Source organism: Scleropages formosus, chromosome 23, assembly GCF_900964775.1.
Source record: "Scleropages formosus chromosome 23, fSclFor1.1, whole genome shotgun sequence".
Classification (NCBI taxonomy): Eukaryota; Metazoa; Chordata; class Actinopteri; order Osteoglossiformes; family Osteoglossidae; genus Scleropages; species Scleropages formosus.
The window spans coordinates 11,951,996-11,974,516 of record NC_041828.1 but is presented as its reverse complement, the minus strand read 5'-3'; the positions used below and the strand labels follow the sequence as shown (position 1 = coordinate 11,974,516).

At 39.7% G+C, this 22,521-nt stretch overlaps 1 protein-coding gene across 1 annotated transcript; it reads right to left on the bottom strand.

Moving 5' to 3' along the window:
* Positions 1-1,607: 1,607 nt before the first annotated feature.
* med30 (mediator complex subunit 30) lies at positions 1,608-20,947 on the bottom strand. The gene is made up of 5 exons (XM_018731929.2): positions 20,852-20,947; positions 18,785-19,018; positions 18,402-18,560; positions 15,357-15,464; positions 1,608-3,651 (listed from the first exon to the last, which is right to left on the bottom strand). The coding sequence occupies exons 2-5, from the start codon at positions 18,998-19,000 to the stop codon at positions 3,556-3,558; spliced, it is 579 nt and encodes a 192-aa protein (XP_018587445.1). The 5' UTR covers positions 19,001-19,018; positions 20,852-20,947; the 3' UTR covers positions 1,608-3,555.
* Positions 20,948-22,521: the final 1,574 nt, after the last annotated feature.

Here is a 22,521-nt window from a genome sequence, read left to right as displayed (position 1 = left end):
AAGGCTGAATCCCCTGTCCCTCCAGCTTTTAAAGTGACATGAGGGGGGTAGTCTGAACAAAAAACTGACATAAGGAACTATGGAATACCTACAGTATTGGTAGTGTAATATACTTTCTGTTGGGGAAACTTAGTTTTGCAGTTTGCTCTGTTGTAACAATTTGGCAGGAGGAAATACTTTAGTTTTTCTTCTTAGCAACCTTAAGATACAAATCTGATCATTACTTTTAGTGTCAGTGCAGAAGGTTATGAATACTTCATTGATAGACCTTGTTCTGTGTGAACAAGATGTCTAATTTATTTGAAACTTAGCATTTTTCAGCAAAATCTGGGCTGTTATCAAAACTTTCCTTTGCATCATTATTTCCTCTTATTTTAACATATGCTGTATTTTATAAAATCCAAATATTTGGTGTTTTGATAATGATACAAAAACAAATCATTTGTCTTATAAATGGCTGACCTTGGTCATGGAATAAATCCAGTGTATTCTTGTTTATGCTGTTTACTGGTTAATTGCAGTTATTGTGCCAATGAGATATCACTTCAGTTCATGTTTCAGGTGCTTAGTAAAGTCATCTCTGCAGGATTGTAGACCTCCAAAACGAGAGCTGGCCATCTGTAACTTAACTCATCAAATGCTTATTCAAAACAGTGGCTCAGTATATATGGATCATCAACAACCTTCCTTGATCAGTTGAATTCCATGTTTATACGTGGGTGGCCAGGAAGCGCTGTGCTGGTACTCAGATGCTTTTCTCTGGCTGCGTGACCTTATGTTTGAATCTTTGCACAAGTTGCAGTAGTGTGTAATTCTCATTATTAAGTACATATCAGCTTCACAAAGCTGTTTGTGAGTGCACTGAATCATCATCAGTTGTTGTTGCATAGTTCTGTGGTGAAGGAGGGATCTCAAATGGCGTGGTGAATTCCAGTGTAAACCCAGATGCCCCAGAAGCTGGAAGAATATTCCAGCCCATACCCTACTTTGCAGCTATTGTATGACTCTATATCTGAATAACTACTCTTTTTTTTTTTTTTTTTTTTTTTTTTTGGTATGAGGTGATGGAGATTACTGCATTTAAACTTCAGACTTGTTTTGTGGATACAAATTAAACCTGGCATTGTATTAAACTGGTGTCAATGGGTATTACAACTGATATTGTTTAGAACTGAGTATTTTAAAAGCATGTGTCAGTTGTTTTAATTGCAGTGATGAAGTAAAATGGGTGCATTTTCATGTCACACTTTGATCAGAATAAGGACCAGAGAATGTTTATTGCTATTGCATGTAGATATTTTAATGTTTCATTCAAATGAGTAACACACAAAATAAGAATGGAAAACAAAACACTCCCCTTTAATTAAAAAAAAAAAGGGGGAAAAAAGAAAAAGTAAATTCAGTAGATTATCTTCTTCCTTTACCAGTCATTGTTGTGCATCATTGTTTGGCTTAATCCAAGGACAGTAGGTCTCTTGTCTCTCTTGAATTTCAATGCAGCCTGACCACTCCACTGTCCTCTATCCACTTTCCTCAAGATCTCTCCCTTGGCTGCTGCCAGAGTGCCTTAAGGTGTTTCCAAGAATTACAAATGAACCTTTAATCCCCCGTTCAAGAGACCTCAATTACCTCTGTATTACCTTTATTTTTGATCTGAGAAACAAAACTTTGAATGGAATATTTTAGTTCTTTGTTTAAATGATTTATGCATTTATATATGAAATTAATGTTTTATTAGTTCAGGATTCTTGTACTCACCTTAAAATTATTTCTAATTTAAGTAGGCCAATGGACATTAATTGTAAATTACATTAGATTGAAATTTTTTAGGTCTTCTGCTGAGACCCAAGCCTCTTTTCCCCATCCAGCAGCTAAACCTCTTTCGAAGTTACGTAGGTCTCTTAGATCTATGGTAGATGTCAGTATATACAACTAAATCCGTTTAACACTTTTATACAAGGTCCTAAATACGCTGGGATTTCATCAATGACAGGAGGCTACAAGTGTTTACAAGGTCTGATTTTGATGTACTATCCCCAATACGTACAGTATGCTTTTGAAAGAAGACTTTTCTCAAGCAATGAAGGGCCTCCTTTCTTCAGGTTTCAGGAAGCTCTATACATGATCTGTGTACATCAATGAGGAAGTGGTGTAACAAGAAAACGGTCACTTCAAATGAGAACTTCCCAAGTAGAAAAAGCTTTTTCTAGCATTTCATAATTGATTTTCCATTCCTTCATGTACATTGAAACCTCACTCTTCTTTGCCCTTTTATGGCAAAGGGCATACTCTTTGTAAAAATATAATTCACTTGATCATGGAAGTTATGTAATAATTATTAATAATATCCATGTTGGATGTACAGCAGTACCCAGTGGTAGAAATTGCCGTTGTTGGAAAAAGCTTTGTCTCAGGGAACTCTAAAAAGTGCACAGTGCTGTGCTTTAATTCACCCATCTTCATGAGTTAACCAGGGAAGTGAAAATACTGCATTAAATGTAAAAATTCATATTAATGCTTAAATGGCTTACATGATGGCATTTGCAACATGTTGATGCTATACATCACACACTTAATCTGAATGCCCCTTCAATAAAAACTGTCTGCTTTTACAAAGTGTAACCTCTGAAATGTATGAACAAATGAATACCTTTGCATTTTAAACTCTTCTGAAACAAAATAATTTAGCTTTCAATACATAAGCCTCTTCCATTTAGCCAGCTTTACAATATATTATCCAATATATAAATAATAAAACTACTCTAGTAGCAAAGAGCACTTAAGATTTAAGGTTGCAAATTCACTGCACTGAATACATTAAATTCAAAGTCACTGCATTGTATTTTGTTGCATATATTTCCTTGCATGCTTTATATATAATTGAATAGACTTGATGCGTATTGTAAAATATGTTGTCTAGGATTGCAGGCCCCTTCTAAAAAGTTGTCAAGTCCAAAATTAGGTTCTTTTGCATTTATGTTACAATGATGAAACCATCTACAGGGAATTCTGTTAGTGGGGTTTTTTTTTTTTTTTTTTTTTTTTTTTTAACCTGGGGGATGGTTATCTTATCACTTACTGATATGAATAAGGTGGTAGAATATTTCTGCCAACATACATCATGTTGACTGCCCTGGGGAAATTTGATCCGATGACAAATGGACACTTAGTGGGATTTCCATCCCGGATTACTGTTATGCAGACATTTTCACAGACTAATGCCATGGAAAAATGAAAGAAGGTAAAGGACATTCTACACTAGATTTGATGTGATGCTGTAAACTGTGTATTTGAGGTTATGCACGACACTTAATATTTTGACACAAAATCTTAACTAAAAGATAGTTTGCTATTGTTAAAACATAACTGTCCCCCTTAATTCTTTTGACAGGCTACCCTTCTCCATTCTTACATAAATGTCATACACTGCAAAACTCTTCCCCTAAAGTGCTGCTTATGGGTCACAGGGCTACTGAAATCCTGAATGACAGCTGTGGTCTCCTTGCTGCCAGCCGTGTGAGTGTGCTCGAGTGTGTAGGCATTGTAGGGAATGGCTCAGTTCCTCATGGCAAGCATGGAGTTTATCTCCCAGATGAGATTCCGAAGCTGGTCCATTATTTGCTTCAGCTGTTGGTTCTTCTGTTTTAGCTTCTGCAATAAACACAACACACTGGAAATGAACATATTTACTTCAGGATTATCACCCACACCTCTGAAGTCCCCCCCAAACAGTTTGGTCAATATTTATGACATCTGTATTAGTATTTTTTCTGTGCATTGTAGCCACAGTCAGGTCTCCTAAACTCCTCAGGTGCTACTGAGGTTGCGTTCTTACAGACCCCATGCTTTATCATCAGGGACTTAAACATTCAGCTTGTGTTTATAATCTTTCAGCAAAGACAATCAAGTCTGGCCTCAGACTAAAATGTTTGTTGCTTGCAACATACTTAGCTATGGGATTTTCTTTCTAAAAAAAAGTAATTTTCTTGCCTGTTCCTCTGCTCATCTCAAATTCACATTTGCTGTTTACAGTAGTTCTTTATTTCACAGTTTATTCGTGCATAAATAACAATGTCTGCTCCAAGGCATTGTCCCCTAGTCTACTGTTATGTTTGTTTTAGCTGCAATATTATTAGAGTGCTGTGGTCATGCCCATCTCCCCATGGAGCAGTGGAGAAAAGGATACTGCACTTGGTATGTTACTTTGACGGATGATGAGTAATGGTGTTAGAAGAAACAATATTACACGGGCTAGCAGATATGGCAGTCACTCATTCATAGTGGTATCTACTGGGAATTAAATATAACATGGAAGTCATAAAGTTGTTAAACCCAAAATTTATTCCATTAAAGGGAAAAACTTGTTTTGAGTGTAGAGAGAAGTGAAGCTGTGTGGTTAATTCAGAATTTTTCATATACCTTCTTCTATAGACTGGTGTCAGAGAAACAGTTACTGAAAACTGAAGGATGGAGCTATCATGTGTAATGTACTAAACTTTCCTTTAGTCACGCCCCAAAATATGCCCATTTGTGATGAAAATTGGACTTTACTGTGAGTTTCATTTAATATCCTTATTTTGACTTGGGAGATGTTTCTTTGCATTTAAACGGACCAAATTTGGTTTGTGAGTATCCCAACCCCTCAGTGAAGCAATACTTTTAGTTACTTCTTCATTTAGCACATATTTTCTGTTACTTTGCAATGCTAAATACACTGCATTCCCTGTTAAAATTCACATATACCAGAGTACTCAGTACCAGAGCGTTGTGATGTGCGCCCAACACACACTGTACAATTAAGTTGTCATCAGTACACCTCAAATGCATGTCTCTGGGAGGAAATGAAAGGTAAACGTGGAAATTCCACACATACTAGGCCAAGGTAAAACCCATGTGGAATTTTGCATCTCGGGCACTGTGAGGCAACACGTAAACTTGTTTGGTGAATGTAAATTCATTGGCATTGTTTTCTTTTTTTGTTCATTAAAGGTTGAATTCATACATCAACGTTTTGAGTTTGTTGTGTGTTTGTGAGCATTTACATTTTATAAAAAAAAACAGGAAAGGAGCACAGGTAGACAGCCATACAGCATTATGGAGTAATGATGAGGAGACTGCCTTGCGTGTTTAAGATGAGTTTACTACAGTAACTGTTCATTTGAATGACATTTGATATTTTATCATAGATGGATGTCAATTTTGGAGCTCAGCAACACAAACTTTTACCATGGAAAATGACATTATGAGAATTTGCACTTTTCAGGAGCACATGATCTTCCTGAGGGATAACTGATACACTGAACAATGTTTACCAGAGAGGAATGTCTTTTTTTGCTGTGCAAGACCTGTCCTTGCTTGTTATGTAGTAATTTTTACAACTCCCATTTGCTTTGACAGATGCCCATATACTGCCTACTGTAATATCAAAATGTTAATCAGACACCTAAAGACAAGTGTAAGATTAAAGCAGTACACAGCCCTCACACCACCAAGGCCCTCTGACCCCGAATGCATGAAACCTCAGATTCCAGTAACCTTTTCTCTGCAAGACCACATTTTTGGTTAACTAAGAGTCATAGTATTGTAATGTTTTCTTCTATCCTAATTTTAAATCTTTTTGATGTCTATATACCCTGTATGATGTGACGGGGTTGTTTGAACTAAATTTGACATGACTGGATGGCCGACCTGTGAACAGTAAATGCTGAGCTGCCATAATCGCTTCAGCTCCTTAAGTGTTCTTTATCCAGAATAAACTTGCAATAAATAAGCAATTCTGTTTGGCTTGAGATTGGTTCTAAACAATTTCAGATTTAATCTGGTTCCTACTAACCCTGTATAGCACATTCGTGAATTTGTACGTGTCAATTCAAAGTGCACCTTTTGCATCGTTTAACTGACCTTTTCTAAACCTAATGAACACCTTGGTTGTAATAATCATTCTGGGTACCTGTGCAGAATGTATTTTTATTTATTCAAAAATCCCTTATAAGTAAAAATTCAGTTATGGATACTCCACCAATAAAATGCAAAGGCAGCAGAAGTAGTTGAGCTCTGCTCTGAGTTATGCTTCTCAACACTTACTAATTGGAAACAGAAATATAAAAACTACTTTTATATAGCTCCTCTGCCAAATAAATGAATTGAAACACAAATGGTACACATAATAAAGAGCAAGTAATCAAACAAAAATTGAATGGAAGGAGTGAGAAGTGGCTTGGAGCAAAGTGTAGCACAGAGCTGGGGCCATTTGAATTGTTGGGAGCTTTGGGCTTGCAGATGGGGAAAAATTCACCGTACAATCATGTGCCGCTTAATGGACTGCATATATGACAGTGGTTCCATAAGATTATAATGAAGCTGAAAAATTCTTATCGACTAGTGATGTCATAGCCGTCACAGCGCAACGTGTTACTCACGTGTTCGTGGTGGTTCAGGTGTAAACAAACCTACTGTGCTGCCAGTCATTTGAAAGTATAGCACATAAAACTATACAGTGCATAATACTTGATAATGATAAACGTTACTGGTTTATGTATTTACTATACTGTACTTTGTTATTTTACAGTACTCTTTTCTACTTTAAAAAAGTTTACTGTAAAACAGTACTGTGTTACGCCAGCAGCAGCATCTTAAATGTCGTGATTACCGCATCGCTTGACTGCATCGAGGCTATACCATCTAGGTTTGTATAAGTACACTCTATGATCTTCGCACGACGACAAAATCGCCTAACGACGCATTTCTCGGCATGCATCCCCGTCGTGAAGCAACTCATGTCTGTAACTGCCTCCTGACTTACACCTAAAACACTTCAATAAAGCATCAAACAGTTGAGATCAGGTGTAAACCAGCATGCCCTGCAGCTCTCTAGGTTTGGGGTTAAAACCTTTGCTATAATATATACTGTTAGTTGTTCTTCCTAGCTAAGTCAGGTGATTATGGTGGTTGTTGTCTCCTGGATTGCATAGGTAACTTTGCACTGGTACTAGAAGAGGTTCTGAATGTTAATGTGAAGTTTATCAATACACTGGATGTCTCCTCTTCATAGTGAACAGTTTCTCTACAGTTTATGCACCATTTGAAGTCATAAGGGACACTCTCTCACTTGTACACATTGTAAATTGTGGAGCAGCTCCTGAAGAGGCAACAAAAATGAAAGCCGACTGTCATAACACACGGCCCCACTCGGGATTCCGCTTGGCTAATCTGCAGTGCTCTGCCACTGGCAACTCGTCTTTCCTTTCATTCCCATGGATCTGGCTGAGAATTACAAGTGTTAGTGTCTGTGAGTGAAGCAACGTGATTAGGGAGATGTTGGGTGGGGGGTGCAGGGGTGCATTCATAATCCTGCTAAAGTGTCACCTGCATCATCCTTCACCTACCTCTCCGTCATGAGGTTTATTCTGTGTGTGCCCCCTCCCACATGTTAGCAGCCACTGAAGCAGACATTACTGAGTTCTTGCCATGAAATGTTGTCTGAGATGTGTTGCTGAGCAGAGGCCATCAACTGACTGCTTAGCACCACTGTCATCTGTAAGTAATATGAATGCCAGTGGTGCTAAGCATTTAAAATCTGTTTTTAAGGTGTTCATAACATTATAAATAGTGTTCTGTAGACAGGCCTTATGTTTATATAATAAAATCCTTATCTACCCAGAGGCCACCATTACTAACATTATATAGACCTCAGTGGCTTCCACATGGTTGTGATAAATCGCACAGTTGGTGCCAAAGACTAATTTATCCAATGTCTGTCCAACCATTAGTCTGCCTAGGACATCATGCACCCAAAGACCCTCTCAGCAAAGTAGCAAGAGGAAGATTGATTGCTTCTTTGTGAGAAGGTCAAGGTTTTGACACTGGCAAAGGAAATGAGGCAAGGAGCAGGGTTTCAATGATGTCCCCCTGTGAGTGTGCACAACCCTAAGAGAGTAATGGTCCTTTTCAGAAACTTCATCAACACAGTAATTAGAGAGGATGCAATCAAAAACACTGTCAAATTTCCATAATTAAAAAAATAACATACGTTATCAATACGCAATTTACAATTTCTAGTGACATCGGGTACTTGTCCTTATGAATCTGCAAGCCAGTTATCCAGGCTTATGGACTCCTTCATGCACTCACGAGAACTGTAAAGGTGGAAACAAAAAGGTAAATGGGGGCCCCTGTAAGAAGTCAGTGTCCAAATGCTAGTTCGTAATGCTGGTTCAGTGATTCCCCCCTCCCCGATTACTCCCTCTTTAAGGATAATTCTAAGTTGTTTAAGAAGCGTATTAATGTCTGTCTGTACTGTGGTCCTTTTACATGCTTTTAAGCTTCTGCAATTTGGAATTGGGGAAAAAAGATCATGTTGTATAACAACCATACTTGTTCATCAAAAAGTGAACAGGTATATGTACTTTGCCTTGTAGATTATCTTTATTATGAAGTGGGGGGGGGGGGGGACATTCCTTTACAACCCTACATATGTTTTAAGACCTTTTTAATATAACACCCTTCCTACTGAACTAATTTGTTGATTGTCAGTATATTATATACGTTTAGAGCACATCATTAACAAAGGCATATTCATATTATTTCAGGAAATATTTATACACACACACACACACATTTTCAGAACCGCTTGTCCCATACGGGGTCGCGGGGAACCAGAGCCTACCCGGTAATGCAGGGCGTAAGGCCGGAGGGGGAGGGGACACACCCAGGACGGGACGCCAGTCCGTCGTAAGGTACCCCAAGCGGGACTCGAACCCCAGACCCACTGGAGAGCAGGACTGTGGTTCAACCCACTGCGCCACCGCACCCCATATTTATTTATTTATTTTTATATATATATATATATGAGTGTGTATATATTATATAAAATGTAACAATTTGACAGTTGTTTTAAATTAAACAGATATAGATAGCTACAGCTACTCCACATGTTGATTCCATCAGCTTGTTTACACGAGAATCCATTTAAACCATTTTTAATTTATACTTTCTTAAGGTAGCAAGGACAAGCACAAGGACAACCTGTTACCACAAACCTTCGTTCACAGATCGAATATAAAGCAGCTTTGAATCCCAAGATTTCTTAGAACAGGTGAGCTAGAGTACAAGGGCTGTGTGAGATTGGTGAGCTGACCACAGGCACTCATATTCATTTGTGGAAAGCCAATTTCTTCAGGAAAACAAGCTGAGAAAACGCTGGCAAACAAAACCTACGCTCACTTCTAAACAAACTTTCACAAAATTGGGTCTTTTTTTGGTAACTACTTGAGACTGACCTGTGTACATTGCTGAGGAATCCAAAATCTGTTATGAAATTTATGAAGAACAGCTGTACTGTCAGTTCATTCAGGTGAGTCCACATTACTGCCCCAAAATACATTAAATCGGCATGCAGTCACTGATCAGTGCTGTGATTCTCTGCTTTAAGAATGCATCAGCAGAACTAAGATAAAACCAGTGGCAACAGAGAATTCACAGAAGTAAAATGCAAATACTTCATCACCTTATCAAAATATTGCAAATGGAAATTGCTTTAATCTCTTTAACTGAGGTATCTTAAGATATCTTGATGGCTTCAGTACAATTTCAGCTTGCATTTTGTATGTGCTTGATATAATTTAAATGTGTATATATAAAAGGTTTTCTTAAAGGTTTCTGTTTAACATATATTGACAATTCTGTCACAGCTCAGTGTCACTTGGGGGGGGAATCCAAACTGCTTGAACTAAATATCATATTGGGGTCAGACCACTTATTGTTTCGTTTTATTTTTTAGATACTTCTTTTTTCAAAGAGCTATATTAACTGCAAAGATTGTCTAAAAAATTTGGCAGGACTGAAATGGCCTTGAATCAAATGGTTTTTAGTGTGCTTGGAATCAGTTAATCACCACTTCCAGTTGTATTTACTGTTAAACACTGGCCAAATTAGTATTGTATTAAGCTGCTCCCAGTTGGAACGTAGCAGTCAATTAGCAATAGAAGGAGCAATCATTTTATGTTTAATACTTAATATGTAATTATTCTGTTTAAAAATAACAACCTGCATTCCTAAAATGTCTCTGAGAAAAAAAAACTGTGAATTTAGAGGTTCCAAGGAAATTCTACACTCTTGCAGACTATAGTCATGTTTCATGAATATATTTTTCTGAGACGTAAAAGGGCTGCTGTATCACTCTGCTGTTGGCACTTTTCTCGCCACTTTTACATTTTCTCATGCAAATTTTCTTTAAAAAAAAAAAAAAAAAAAAGTGAAATTACTGCATTATCCTTGTGAAAACCAAACTGTCAGTGTTCAAGATCAGTAAACGGCTCTCCTGTTAGACCAAACTGTGATTTTAAAGAATAAATAATAAATATATCAAAAATACTGTGAGTTGAAAAGTCCAAGAAATCTTCAAAGCAACATTTTGGGCCCTGGATTGAAATGTTTTCATAACTGTGAAGGCAAAGCAATAGATGCCCAAGAGCTGGGGAATTAAGTGTATTAGATAAAACCAAAGCCACTGTGATCATGTAGGAAGGGAATGGGGCATGTGTGGAGTGGGTGGGGCTTCGAGACTTGGAGAGTGCCGCTGTACTGGCTGAACCCCTCTGCGTGTCAACACGAGTGAGCCTACAACGCTTTCATCTCCCCATCATCGTTCTAGGTTTAAAAATGTCAGGTTCCACTTTTCATTTGTACTGACAAAGCACAGACATAAGAAAATTTGAGAAGAGCCTATCGAATTCTGCTTGAAAGTGCTGCATGACTCCGAAGCTTTTATTTTGATTGTTCTGCAAGAGGAAAAAGCTGCTGTTTTGTCAGTTTAGTGCATTTCATGCCATCATTTCAATTTAACTCCAAAAACTTTTCTGTTCGTTAGAAGCCTTCGGATTTTTTTTCACAAGGCTACATTATGCTTGCGTCTAATGGCCTTTTGTTATTTGGAAACATTCGTGGGCCTGCTTTCACAAGGGATGCCCCCTGTACTGTGTCCCCTGTAGTTTCCACTGTGCACTTTGTACATGTGCTGCAGAACACATTTACAAATTTAAACCCCACAATCCAGGGAAAAGGGGGGCTTTTGCTGTACACTGACGGTGGTGTTGACACACTTTTCAATTTTCCCAGTCTAACCAGCCCCAACCCGTCTGTCTGGGATCGCAACCAAACTGTCTTTCACTTCCAAACATGACTGGTTCAATGGGCTCAGCACAGGAAAATGGCCATGAATATGGATGGTGTGTGGGGGGGCCCTCGAACCCACATCCCTTTCGGAAAGTGATTAAGAATTTGCTGTTTATAATCATGCCACCAAAAAGCCACAGCCGAAGCCTGGGCTCCTGATAGCAGTAACTACACTACCACAGTAATCAATTATGCATGTGGCCCAACTAGGAAGGCTAATTTGAAATTATAAACATTCCTTTCTTTAATTTCTCACTTTTTCAGTTGAATAAATAGGATGCATGCTGTAATTAACAGTGTATTAAAATGCAAGGAGGGAATGATGAGGAGAGCTTGGCAGAATTTATAACATTGAAGAACTCCTTTTTTTTTCCTTTAAATTTTTTTTCCTTAATGGGCTGTGGCAGGAATTTATTCACACTCAGACTGGTATTAAATCAAAACTATGACCCTTCTGCTAATCAAGTACTACAACCCTGGCACAGTGGCTTATTAATAAATCCAAGAGGTACTTGGTTTAATCGCCAAGCAAGTAATTGTGCGAATGACTCAGGTGCACAGCAATCAGAGCTTCAATCCAGGGGCAGGTATTCGGAGAGCGAATATTGCGTCAGGTTGAATTCAAGGAAGCGGACGGGACTGAAGTAAGCCTGCATAGATAACACTGCCTCATAGGAAGATGTTATTGTAAGAATTTAGCAACCCGACATAAGGTTTAGTGTCACACCCACAAAGGAACAACAAAGGGCTGACTTTCTTGTGTGTTGCGGTTTACAATACGTTGAGAAACATTAATACAGAAGAATAGCATTTCAGTGTAATTACATATATGCTGTACCCACTGTACTGTAGCACACTAATTACAACATGTTCAGTGACAAAGGAGTGTGTGAGCAGTGAAATTTCCAGAACAGCATTCTGATCCTCCCTCCCTTCATTACAATGTGCTCATTCATTGCGTAGAATTATGCATAATGCTTGTCCTTGTTTTACATTAAAAGGAATAATGCCTAGTACAAAGCAAATTCTTAAAACTGTTCTTTGGCAAGTTAAAACAGTCACCATTGTACAAGTAAGTGATTATACAAATTAAACCCTTATTTTAACTTTCTACTGTGCTGTTTTTAGTGCTTAATTAGTTATATACAACGATCAGCCACAATATTAAAATCACCTGCCTGAGATTGTATAGGTCCCCTTCGTACCACCAAAACAGTTCTGACCCATCGAGGCATGGACCCCACAAGACCTCTGAAGGTATCCTGTAGTATCTGGCACCAAGACATTAGCAGCATATTCTTTATTCCTCTAAGTTGCGAGGTGGGGCCTCCATGGATCGGATTTGTTTTTCTAGTACATCCCACAGATGCTCAATCAGATTGAGATCTGGGGAATCTGGAGGCTAAGTCGACACCTTGAACTCTTTGTCATGTTCCTCAAACCATTCCTGACCAATTTTTGCAGTGTGGCAGGGCGCATTATCCTGCTGAAAGAAGCCACTGCCATCAGGGAATACCATTGCCATGAAGGGGTGGACATGGTCTGCAACAATCTTGAGGTAGGTGGTACATATCAAAGTAACATCCACATGAATGCCAGGTCCCAAGGTTTCCCAGCAGAACACTGGCCAGAGCATCACACTGCCTCTGCCAGCTGGCCTTCTTCCCATAGTGCTACCCTGGTGCCATCTCTTCCCCAGGTAAACGACAAACACACACCTGGCCATCCACATGATCTAAAAGAAAACATGATTCATCTAGACCAGGCCACCTTCTTCCATTGCTCCATGGTTCAGTTCTGATGCTCACATGCCCATTGTAGGCGCTTTCGGCAGTGGACAGAGGTCAGCATGGATACTCCGACTGGTCTGCGGCTACGCGGCAAACTGCGATGCACTGTGTTGTGACACCTTTCTATCATAGCTAGCATTAAAGTTTTTTTTTTTTTAGCAATTTATGCTACAGTAGCTCTTCTGTGGGATCGGACCAGACGGGCTAGCGTGCACTCCCCACGCGCATCAGTGAGCCTTGGGTGCCCATGACCCTGTTGCCAGTTCACTGGTTGTCCTTCCTTGGACCACTTTTGCTAAGTACTAACCACTGCATACCGGGAACACCCCACAAGACCTGCCGTTTTGGAGATGCTCTGACCCAGTCGTCTAGCCATCATAATTTGGCCCTTGTCAAAATCGCTCAGATCCTTACGCTTGCCCCTTTTCCCGCTTCCAGCACATCAAATTCAAGAACTGAATGTTCGCTTGCTGCCTAATATATCCCACCCCTTGACGGGTGCCATTGTAAAAAGATAATGTTATTCACTTGACCTGGCAGTGGTTTTAATGTGGCTGATTGGTGTATATTTCTGTTATATGCACACATCATGTAACAGCTTGATTATAATCCCCAGCCTTGCCCGAACAACATTAAAAAAAAACGTTCATGTATATTACTAGTTATATTTCAAAAACAATAAAAAGGTCACGGGTTCAAATCACACCTCCACCTGTGGTAGCCTTGAGCAAGGGTACTTACCTGAAATTGCCGCAGTAAAATTACCCAGCTGTAAAAATGAGTAAATAACTGTAGGTTGCGTACCATTGTGAGTTGCTTTGGAGAGAAGCCTCAAGTAAATGAATCAATGTAAGTGGTATACAAAAATGACACAAAACTATGAAATGCAAAGAAATCAATATTCCAGCTAAACAACTGGGCAACGTGAAAACACAGTGCCTTACCAAACAACAGATTCTGAATAAATAACTGATGTATATAAGAAATTGGTGACAGTGAAGCTCACAATTATTCATTTCCTGTAAATATGCAATATCATCACTTCAGCCCACATTGAGGATGCATTCAACCCAGCAGGAAGGGGAAAGGAAATCTGTTTTGGTCTAGGGACAGCACCCCCATACAGCAGGGAAAACTTATTAATCTGTGTAGAGAATGTAGTGCAACAAGCTGCAAAATGCTATATCGGTTGTCCTGAGTCAGTGGGTGTCTCCTGAATAAAAGCACTTTTTTCTGAATCACAAATGTGCTGAAAAACAAAAAGAACTGGACCCCCTGATAACAGGGCATTTTAAAGAGGCTTGTCAACGTTATATAGCATTTCAGGTAAGGACATAAAGGTGATGATTAGCAGATGAAAAATGACTGAAATTCCAGAAAACTTTAACACAATTAAACGGCCGATGTTTCCACCATGACTGATCCTTTTGTGAAGTTCTGGAATTGAATGCATTACTTTTTTATGTGTGAAAGACTTCACGTGTTTAGCAGAGAAAACAGAACAGAAGCTTCCTGAAAATCTTTTTTCTTCACATTTGTGATTTTTATTATGAAGCAGTAGTCATTTACTAGTACATTGTTCTGTATCAGCTAGAAGCCCTTAGTAATAAGATGTGTATTTTGAAATGGCTAAGGTTTTGGCAAATGGCTGTGCCCAGAGCATTGCTATATATATAATTCAGATGAGGCACAGTTAAGTAGTGGAGCAAAACAGAGCAGAGCCACAGCTGTGCATCCATATGTGCGAGAAATGCTGCGTGTCCATCAGTGACACACTTCACATTACAGCTCAGTGTCCCTTTACGCTTCACGCAGAGAGGCCAGAGCAAACCATAATCATATCTGGCTGCACAACTGCAGCAGATGCTGTCCAGTTCCTAAACATCTGTTCTCAGCATTTGGATTTACCACTGCAGTTCCAGATGTGTCAGCAATTCCCCCCCTCCCCTTTTCCATTTCTTTTGATTTGAATATGTAGCTAGGCAGTTGAGGCTCAGATTATTGTATTTTGTGAGCCACGGTCCCAGGGACCAGCCTGGTCTGTGACGGAAAGGATTCTTCCAAATGTGTTCCTTCGATTCAGACTGTGTAGTGTCTGACTGTGCCAAGTTCTGACTTCAGCATTAGAAATTCACATTTGCATGGGGCAAAAGGGAAAAAAGGGGCAGGATGGGATGGGGTAGAGTCTTAAGAGTGAGACCAACCGTGTGAAACAAATCCCAGGGCTCTATCCCTGTCAAGGATACAGAGCTCCAGTCCCAGGCAGATAAATACAGCGTTCTTCACTGAGTAACCTTGAGCCATATGTATGCTTTTTAATGAGTATCTTTGTATTCAGGCGTTAAACAAGCATACAAGCGAAGAGTAAACAAACTCTAGACTCTCTCTTTTTACCTTGTTGACCTCCAGCACCTCCCTCCTTTCCTCACCGGCATAGCGCATCTGATTGGCCAAATGATCATCATGTTTGGAGACCTCCTGCTCTGCGTACGGGATGAGTTGCTATAATAGAAAAATGTGCAAGAAATATTTTAAACGTGCTGGAAAACTATGTGCAATTACACCTCGTGTTATAAACATCAGAGTTAAGACTTTTCAATGATATGAACATTTCCCAGTTTACTGTTAATTACATTTTCTTCACCGCTTTACTTTCTAAAGTTTCTCTGTTGTGCAGTGAAAATGGCCACCATTAGACGGCAGTGAAATGCTCTCAAACTCCAAATAGCACCATGAAGGAAATGGGTGCAGTGTCTGAGCTGTACAGGTGTAATTTCACACAGCGTGTTTTTATGTATTAATGGCTGTATTCAAGATTTGCACAAAATACTCAGCAAATAAATGTAGGAATGTGTCTGTTACATTTTTTATTACCGATTATTATGTTTTCTGACTGGAAAGGGAAAAATGACTAGACATTGACAGACATATTCATGTTTCTCTTCCTCATGGCCACTTTTATAGAAGGTGAAATTAAGGTGAAACACTTTATAGTTTCTTCTATTTCAATGCAGCAGATTGTCCTTTGTTTCATTCTCATCTGCCACATGCAACATTTTGCATGTGTAAAGCAGAACAACATAGTGAAGAGGAGGTTGTTCAGTTTTTATTTTATTTTCAGGCATATTAGGTCTAAGATGAAACAAACTGGTGTCTAGTTTACACTGTACCGTTTCTAACATACAGGGAAACTGACCCTGCATTTTATGAGCTGCTGATGAAAATATAATGTTGTACAGCTAATTTAATAATAGCTTTAAGTTTTTAACAGAACCTAAGCCACTTCTCATCCCAACTTTTTATGTGCAAGTGGAATCTGGTGAGTGATCTGGTTTTATTTTTCACTTTAAACTCTGTGTGGCTCACCAGGTTGCTGCAGAGAGGTTACATTATAAAACATGCGAACTGTAACTGAAGTTGTCTATCAAAATGCATCCATCATACGACACTTGACAGAAGCCAGTGACAGCATCTGACAGTAAATGCTGCATGGAGATTCTTCTTGGGGGACCCAGAAGCTCCTGGTCCTGAATGGCACTAAAAGTAAGCAACCTGTCAGTCATACTGTACACAAATGCGTTCTTTTAACCCAAATGTTGTTAAACTATTGTTGTTTTGTATAAATTCCCCACTTCAAGCAAACGGTCACCAATGCTAGTTACATTTTTTTTTTTAAATGGTGATACTATTCTTCAAGTTCCCAGCATCCTATTTTTAAAGTGTCAAAGAGAAATGTGTGACACTTCATAAAATCTCCCCAGCCTGTCCTTGCAAAAGTGACATTAAACCGACAGTCCAATCCTATCCCGCCTCTCCGGCTCAACGCCATCAGCCGCCAGCAGATCCTTGAATTGCTTTTGCTTTGAATCACACTGACACCTGCTGGTGTGGCTGATGTCTTCAGGCTCATACGCCACTTTCTGCTTTAGGACTCGCATCTCTCTGTTACATGCTGAAAACAATTATCATTAATGTTAGTTCCGCATTTCCTATGGATTTCCTTATGTTCAAAAAAGTATTAATGTACTTAAAGTATTCATTACTGGAGCAGACTCTTCTGTCTAAATAGACAACAGGTCAAAGCAACTATTAGATACTTGCAGTACTCCTGCTATCAGGATGTAACAATCTACGACACTACTAAATAGGTTCTGATGTATCGCTACTGCTATGAGGAGTTTGCATTCTGCTTGGCTGAACTACACTGTATCCAAATGCCACAACAGAGAACTGAGCCACTCGGCCAAGATGGTGGGAGCTTAGTTGGGCATATGTGCAAAACCACAGGGTCTTGATTTGCTATTGTTTACAAGAGAAAACACATACTCAAGGCTGTATCAACTTTACGCTAATTTTGGCAAAACTCAAAGCACATAAGAGGGAAGCTCATTTTCAGTGTAAAGCCAAACAAGGGAAATACTGAATCTGAAAAGCTGGAAGTTTCTCTTGGCAGCCAGAAGGGAAAATGAGCTCCACAGAATCGAGCTTGTGACTCATGACCTCATCTCTCCTGCTTATAGACGAATGTGGTTCCCTGATAGAAAAAGAACGGTGCAGATATTTTCTCCAGGTTCCCTAGGAAAATAAATGAAATGACTTGGTCATTTTTCAGCGTGGGAAATGCCCAAAGCACTTAGGAGTCTGTCACTGCCTCCTTGGAAAATGCTGACATCAGTAACTTTACCAGCTGTTCACTTACCAACACTGAGGCTAACAAGGCAACTGTGAGGTAATGCTGGCTGGCTCACTCATCTGATTTCTCTCCCTGAACAGCTTCCATACCTTCCCGAGACCCATCATTTATTTTGTCCACCGCACAGGACACATTGTAAGTGTTTCTCCAAAGCTTTACATGCTACAGTACTACACTATCTTAACGCACCTTAAGGATATTGTGTGATTTTAAGGGATACCGTGTTTCAGGGTGCAGTTTGGAAAAGTTCCTATAAAATCCTAGAAATAATATATTCAAAACCTTCTGGGTTTCAGATAGATATTCATAGAATGACACAAGTACTGGGAGTGCATGTCTCATCATTTGTGACATCTGATCAATATTCTTCAGACAAACACAAACTGTTACAGCAACCATTTTTTATGCTGAAAGAAAATTCTTTGGATTTCCAAAAAAAGAACATTTGAACAAAATGCCAAATAGCAGGAAAAGGAAACTTTACCTCCATAAAGCAACTACAAAAACCCCAGGAACTGGTGACAATTCCTGTATCTGAAGCCCCTTGAAATCCACACTTTAGCCTGCCCCCCCTGCCTTTTTTTTTTTTCTCTTTTTTAAAAAAAAAAAAAAAAAAAAAAAAAGGGAGAAATTTTTTTAGGAGATGAGACATCTTATGTGGAAATGCATCACTGACCTTAACCTGTTGAGACAACACATTTTGTAAGTGTCAGAGTGCAAGTGTGTATGCCTGCTTTTCGACTAACCTCGGTAGGCACAGGGTCCAGGCCAGCGCAATTCTCATTGCACTTGTCGTAGACCAGGCGCAACTTTCGGAAAAGCACAGACAGCTGCCTGAGGTGTTCCTGCAGCTTGCCCAGTCTGTCCTGGTGCGTGTTGGGGTGGTACGTCACCCCGTTTGGCAGCTGTGGAAGAGTAAGAAAATTGCAGTGCAGGGAACCTGAAAACGGTTTCTGTGTTAGCTATGTTTCAAGGTCCGCTCGGCTTTAGACTCCCTACCACGGCAAGATGTCTGGTTGTGCAGACCGGACAGCAGAAATGTGTAAAATTTGTGCATTTAAAAATCCAAAATCACAATGCAAGTTTATTCACCGAGTCATGGGGAAAGATCACAGCTCCTTCGCTCTACCTGCATATTCCTGAGCAGCTGAAAGATCTCCATTGTCCTGAAGACAATGTCTTGCACGGTCTCCTGGCCAATCCGGCACAGCGATGCCGTATTGACCTCCCGCGCCGCTTGTGCCTGCTGGCCAGGGAAAGGAGCCGATGTCATGCAGGCTCCAGCAATGGGAGGCGTAGTCATGGAGACGGCCAAGGAATTTCTCTGCTGGAAACTACCCTGCATAGGTACCGAGCAGCATTCCTGAACACACAAAGGCAAAGGGAGTGGAGCACTGATTCACACATTTGACTTACAGGTGTAGGTGACATCAACAAATTAATTTGCTCTTACAAATACAGCTCTAAAAGCCTGTACAACAGGGAAATAAAAAGTTTGTTGGAGAAGTTGCACACTATGCATATACTGTAAAAGCTGTATATTACGTGTTGGCTTGTGGCATTCTTTTCTAGTAACCATTATTCACACTGACAGTTTGACATTTTAAGTCAACAAGTGGTATAGTAGTTAGTTGTCACCTTGCAACTCAAAAGTTGCCAGTTTGAATCCCAGTCCTGCTGTAGTGCCCTTGATTTAAGGTTTTTACCCTAAACTGATGCAAAAAGAAAACCCTACTGTACAAACGGACAAATCATTTGAAAATTGACTATCATGTTAGAGACGTCAGCTAAATGAAGCTGACTAATAAGTCAAGTGCCTTTACCACTATACTACTGGGACTAAGTTTATTTATTCATTTATTGGAAATGGTATTTTGAAATTCAGAGAAGAGTTTGGACCACAAGTTGACAGATCTGAAGGTGTTTTTAGCGGCATGTGTAGTTTCCAGTATCCGATATTCTCAAAATCCTACGTTTCGACAAATAAAATGATATAATCATTGATTTGCAAGTTTTTTTAAAAAATGAGCTATGTTTTGTTACACATTTCTGTGACTTGTAAAATGTTTAATTTTTGCAGGTCGTTTGCTTTCCTTTATATATATATAGAGGGTTAACAGAATTTTAGTAAATAACGAGACATGTCACATGATCATCAATTGATGCATTTCAAACTCCCACATTTTGACATGCCCGCCGCAGTTGATCTTTCACAACAGCAGAAAATGTTTAGTACATGAGAACAACTCCAGTAAGTTATATTCTAGAAGCGGGTCGGGTGTAACTAATAATTCTCTCCAAACAAAGACTAGAGAGCTGTAATGTGCTGTACAGTTACACTATACGTTATTAGCCATTTCAAATATAAGCCGAAATGTTAGAAATGTTTAAAAAGTCAACCTTTTGTTTAACTTCATTAATGTCGTTCATCATCGCAGGACTTAATTCGTTTTTGTCCCCTTTTTTTTTTTTTTTTTTTTTTTTTTTTTTTTTTTTACGGGTAGTGGGCCTCTCTGCTGCGTTTCGGTGAGGGGATCATGATGAAGTAGCTTTCCAAGAGTCCAAGACTGAGGTAAAAATGTGGACGGACAGGTGTTCGTTCCGGACCCAGCGAGCACACGGGCCTCTCGAAGGTCAACGCTGCAGCCACGAACGCACGACACGCTTCTTTCCATTTTATTTCCGTTCTGTTACCCACCCGCGCAGGCAGTGAAAATGTAAATCATGTCGCCTCAGCCGGACATCACGGCAGAAGGAGCTCGATGGAGACGACGTGTCGTCGTCCCCCTAACACACACACACACACAGCCTAGTCCGCTTCCATAAGAAAAAACGTCCCGTTAAAATTACTGACATGCCGTTTTTTTCTTACTACCTGAGAGAAACGGATATAAAATAAAAATGCCCCCCTAACTATCGTTCTGTGTATTCACGAGATCATGCAGTAAAAAAAAAATACACATTAATCGTATCTCGACAACTAACGAAGCAGCTGCCAGCTGGTGACTCACGCGGTGTGCGGACTAGTACTACTACTACTAGTCTACGCGGTGGACTGTTTTCGCTGTACACAGACAGTGCATTATGATTACGATATTTTTTTTCTCATCAGTACAGTGAAATGAATTGTAATTTCAGTGCGTTCGCCAGTAAACGGACCACGAACGAACGTGTCCCACTAACGGTCACTCGTTACCTGGACGCGTGCGACAGTCGCGCGGGCTCCGGGTCTCGACTGTTAGCGTCCCTGTCACTACTGTATGCGTCTCGTGCTTTCACTGCGTCCCGAGATCTCGGCCTACCGCGCACAATATCGCGAAGCTGGACCTCAGACTTTTGTACCGTAAACATAGCAAAAAGGGCGCGCACTTAAATGCTTTCGTCCCGTAGCGCTGTCCACACATGGTATTTTTCTATCTTGATCCAGCTTTGTGTTCAAGTGGGCTCATAGTACAGTACGATCATTTTAAAGTACTCTACAGTGGCGTCCCGAGGTGAGACATAATTCCCTCCTCTTCCTGACTTTACGGTGCCTGTCGATGGCGTCTTTAGAATAGACAAAGCGACATCTGGTGCTGAAAGTTATGAACTACGAATAATCCGATGTTTAATAAACAGTCGTGGAAAACTTGACTTTGTCTTTCATTTTCAGTTGTTTGTTGCTTATCTGGAGCTTTTATTGCATAGTCGAAGAGTATGAAGGAGTGTTACATATTTATAAAGCTGCTTATTTTTTATCTAAATCAGGTTTTTCAGGAACCATACTTAATCTTTTGTTAACCACAAACAACAGTTTGAGATGTTTTAACTTGTAATTACTTCTAACTTGTAATTGTCGTAAACTTTTTCTGAATCTGAACCTAATTTAAGTAGCAAATTGACCAGAGCACCCTAGTCTAGTGTTTTAGAATACATTTTAGTGTTTGCCTTCCTTCTTGCAAAGGTACTTTGAGTGGCAGACAATAAAATCGTAGTGGTGACGATGATGATGATGATGATCATCATCATCATCATAATATTGGATAGCATGATGGTGCAGAAGGTAGAACAGGTGCCATGCTACATCTGGATCTTGGATATAGGCTCAAATCTGGATCAGCCTGTATGGAGTTTGTTTTCCCCCATTTTCAGAGGTTTCCTAAAGGTCCTCTGGTTTCCTCCCACAGTCCAAAGACATGGGTTTCTGATGAACTGATAAATCTAAAATGCCATGAATACGTGTATGTGTGAATGAGAGTGTGTGATTACCCTGTGTCCAGGATGTACCCTGCCTCACACCCTAGGCTCTGGACCACCATAATATTACCTTAGACAAGAAGTGATGGATGGATGGATGGATGGATGGATGGATGGATAATGAATAGTATGTCTGGCTTAGCGGCTTCTCTTATTATATATTTAAACTGACTGTTATACGCTCAAGATGGATTTCACTGCATCTTATGGCCTTAAATATTTAAGTAAGAAGCTTCTATGATTAGTGAAATAAAGTGATACAATCATGTTTCTTTCGCTCTCTGAAATGGTCAGTTTAAGTCAAGTCACTCTTTAACATCTTCCCAGCTGTTACACAATGAGTTGTTCTCGGTCTGTGATGGTCTAAACCTGGGGCCAGCATGTGCGTATCACACAGTGCATCATGTGATTTTTTTTTTTTTTTTTTTTTCCCCCCCAAAAAATGGAAAGCCTACTTCAGCCCAGAAGTAAAATATTCCTCCAGCGCACTAACATGTATCACATGACAACATGTTTTTATGTTGAGTCTCAATTAAGAGTGTCAATTCCGAGCTCAAAAAATCACCTCCTGTTCCAACTTTTGCATAGTTAGAGAGGCACAGGGGACCAAGCTCAAATCTCAGTGGTGGA

Coding starts and splice junctions, on each gene's coding strand:
- med30 (XM_018731929.2), bottom strand. CDS start 19,000: ATGCAGGGTAGTTTCCAGCAGAGAAATTCCTTGGCCGTCTCCATGACT. Junction 18,561..18,784: donor AGCTGCTCAGGAATATGCAG/GTAGAGCGAAGG, acceptor ACTCTTCCACAG/CTGCCAAACGGGGTGACGTA. Junction 15,465..18,401: donor TGGACCCTGTGCCTACCGAG/GTTAGTCGAAAA, acceptor TTTCTATTATAG/CAACTCATCCCGTACGCAGA.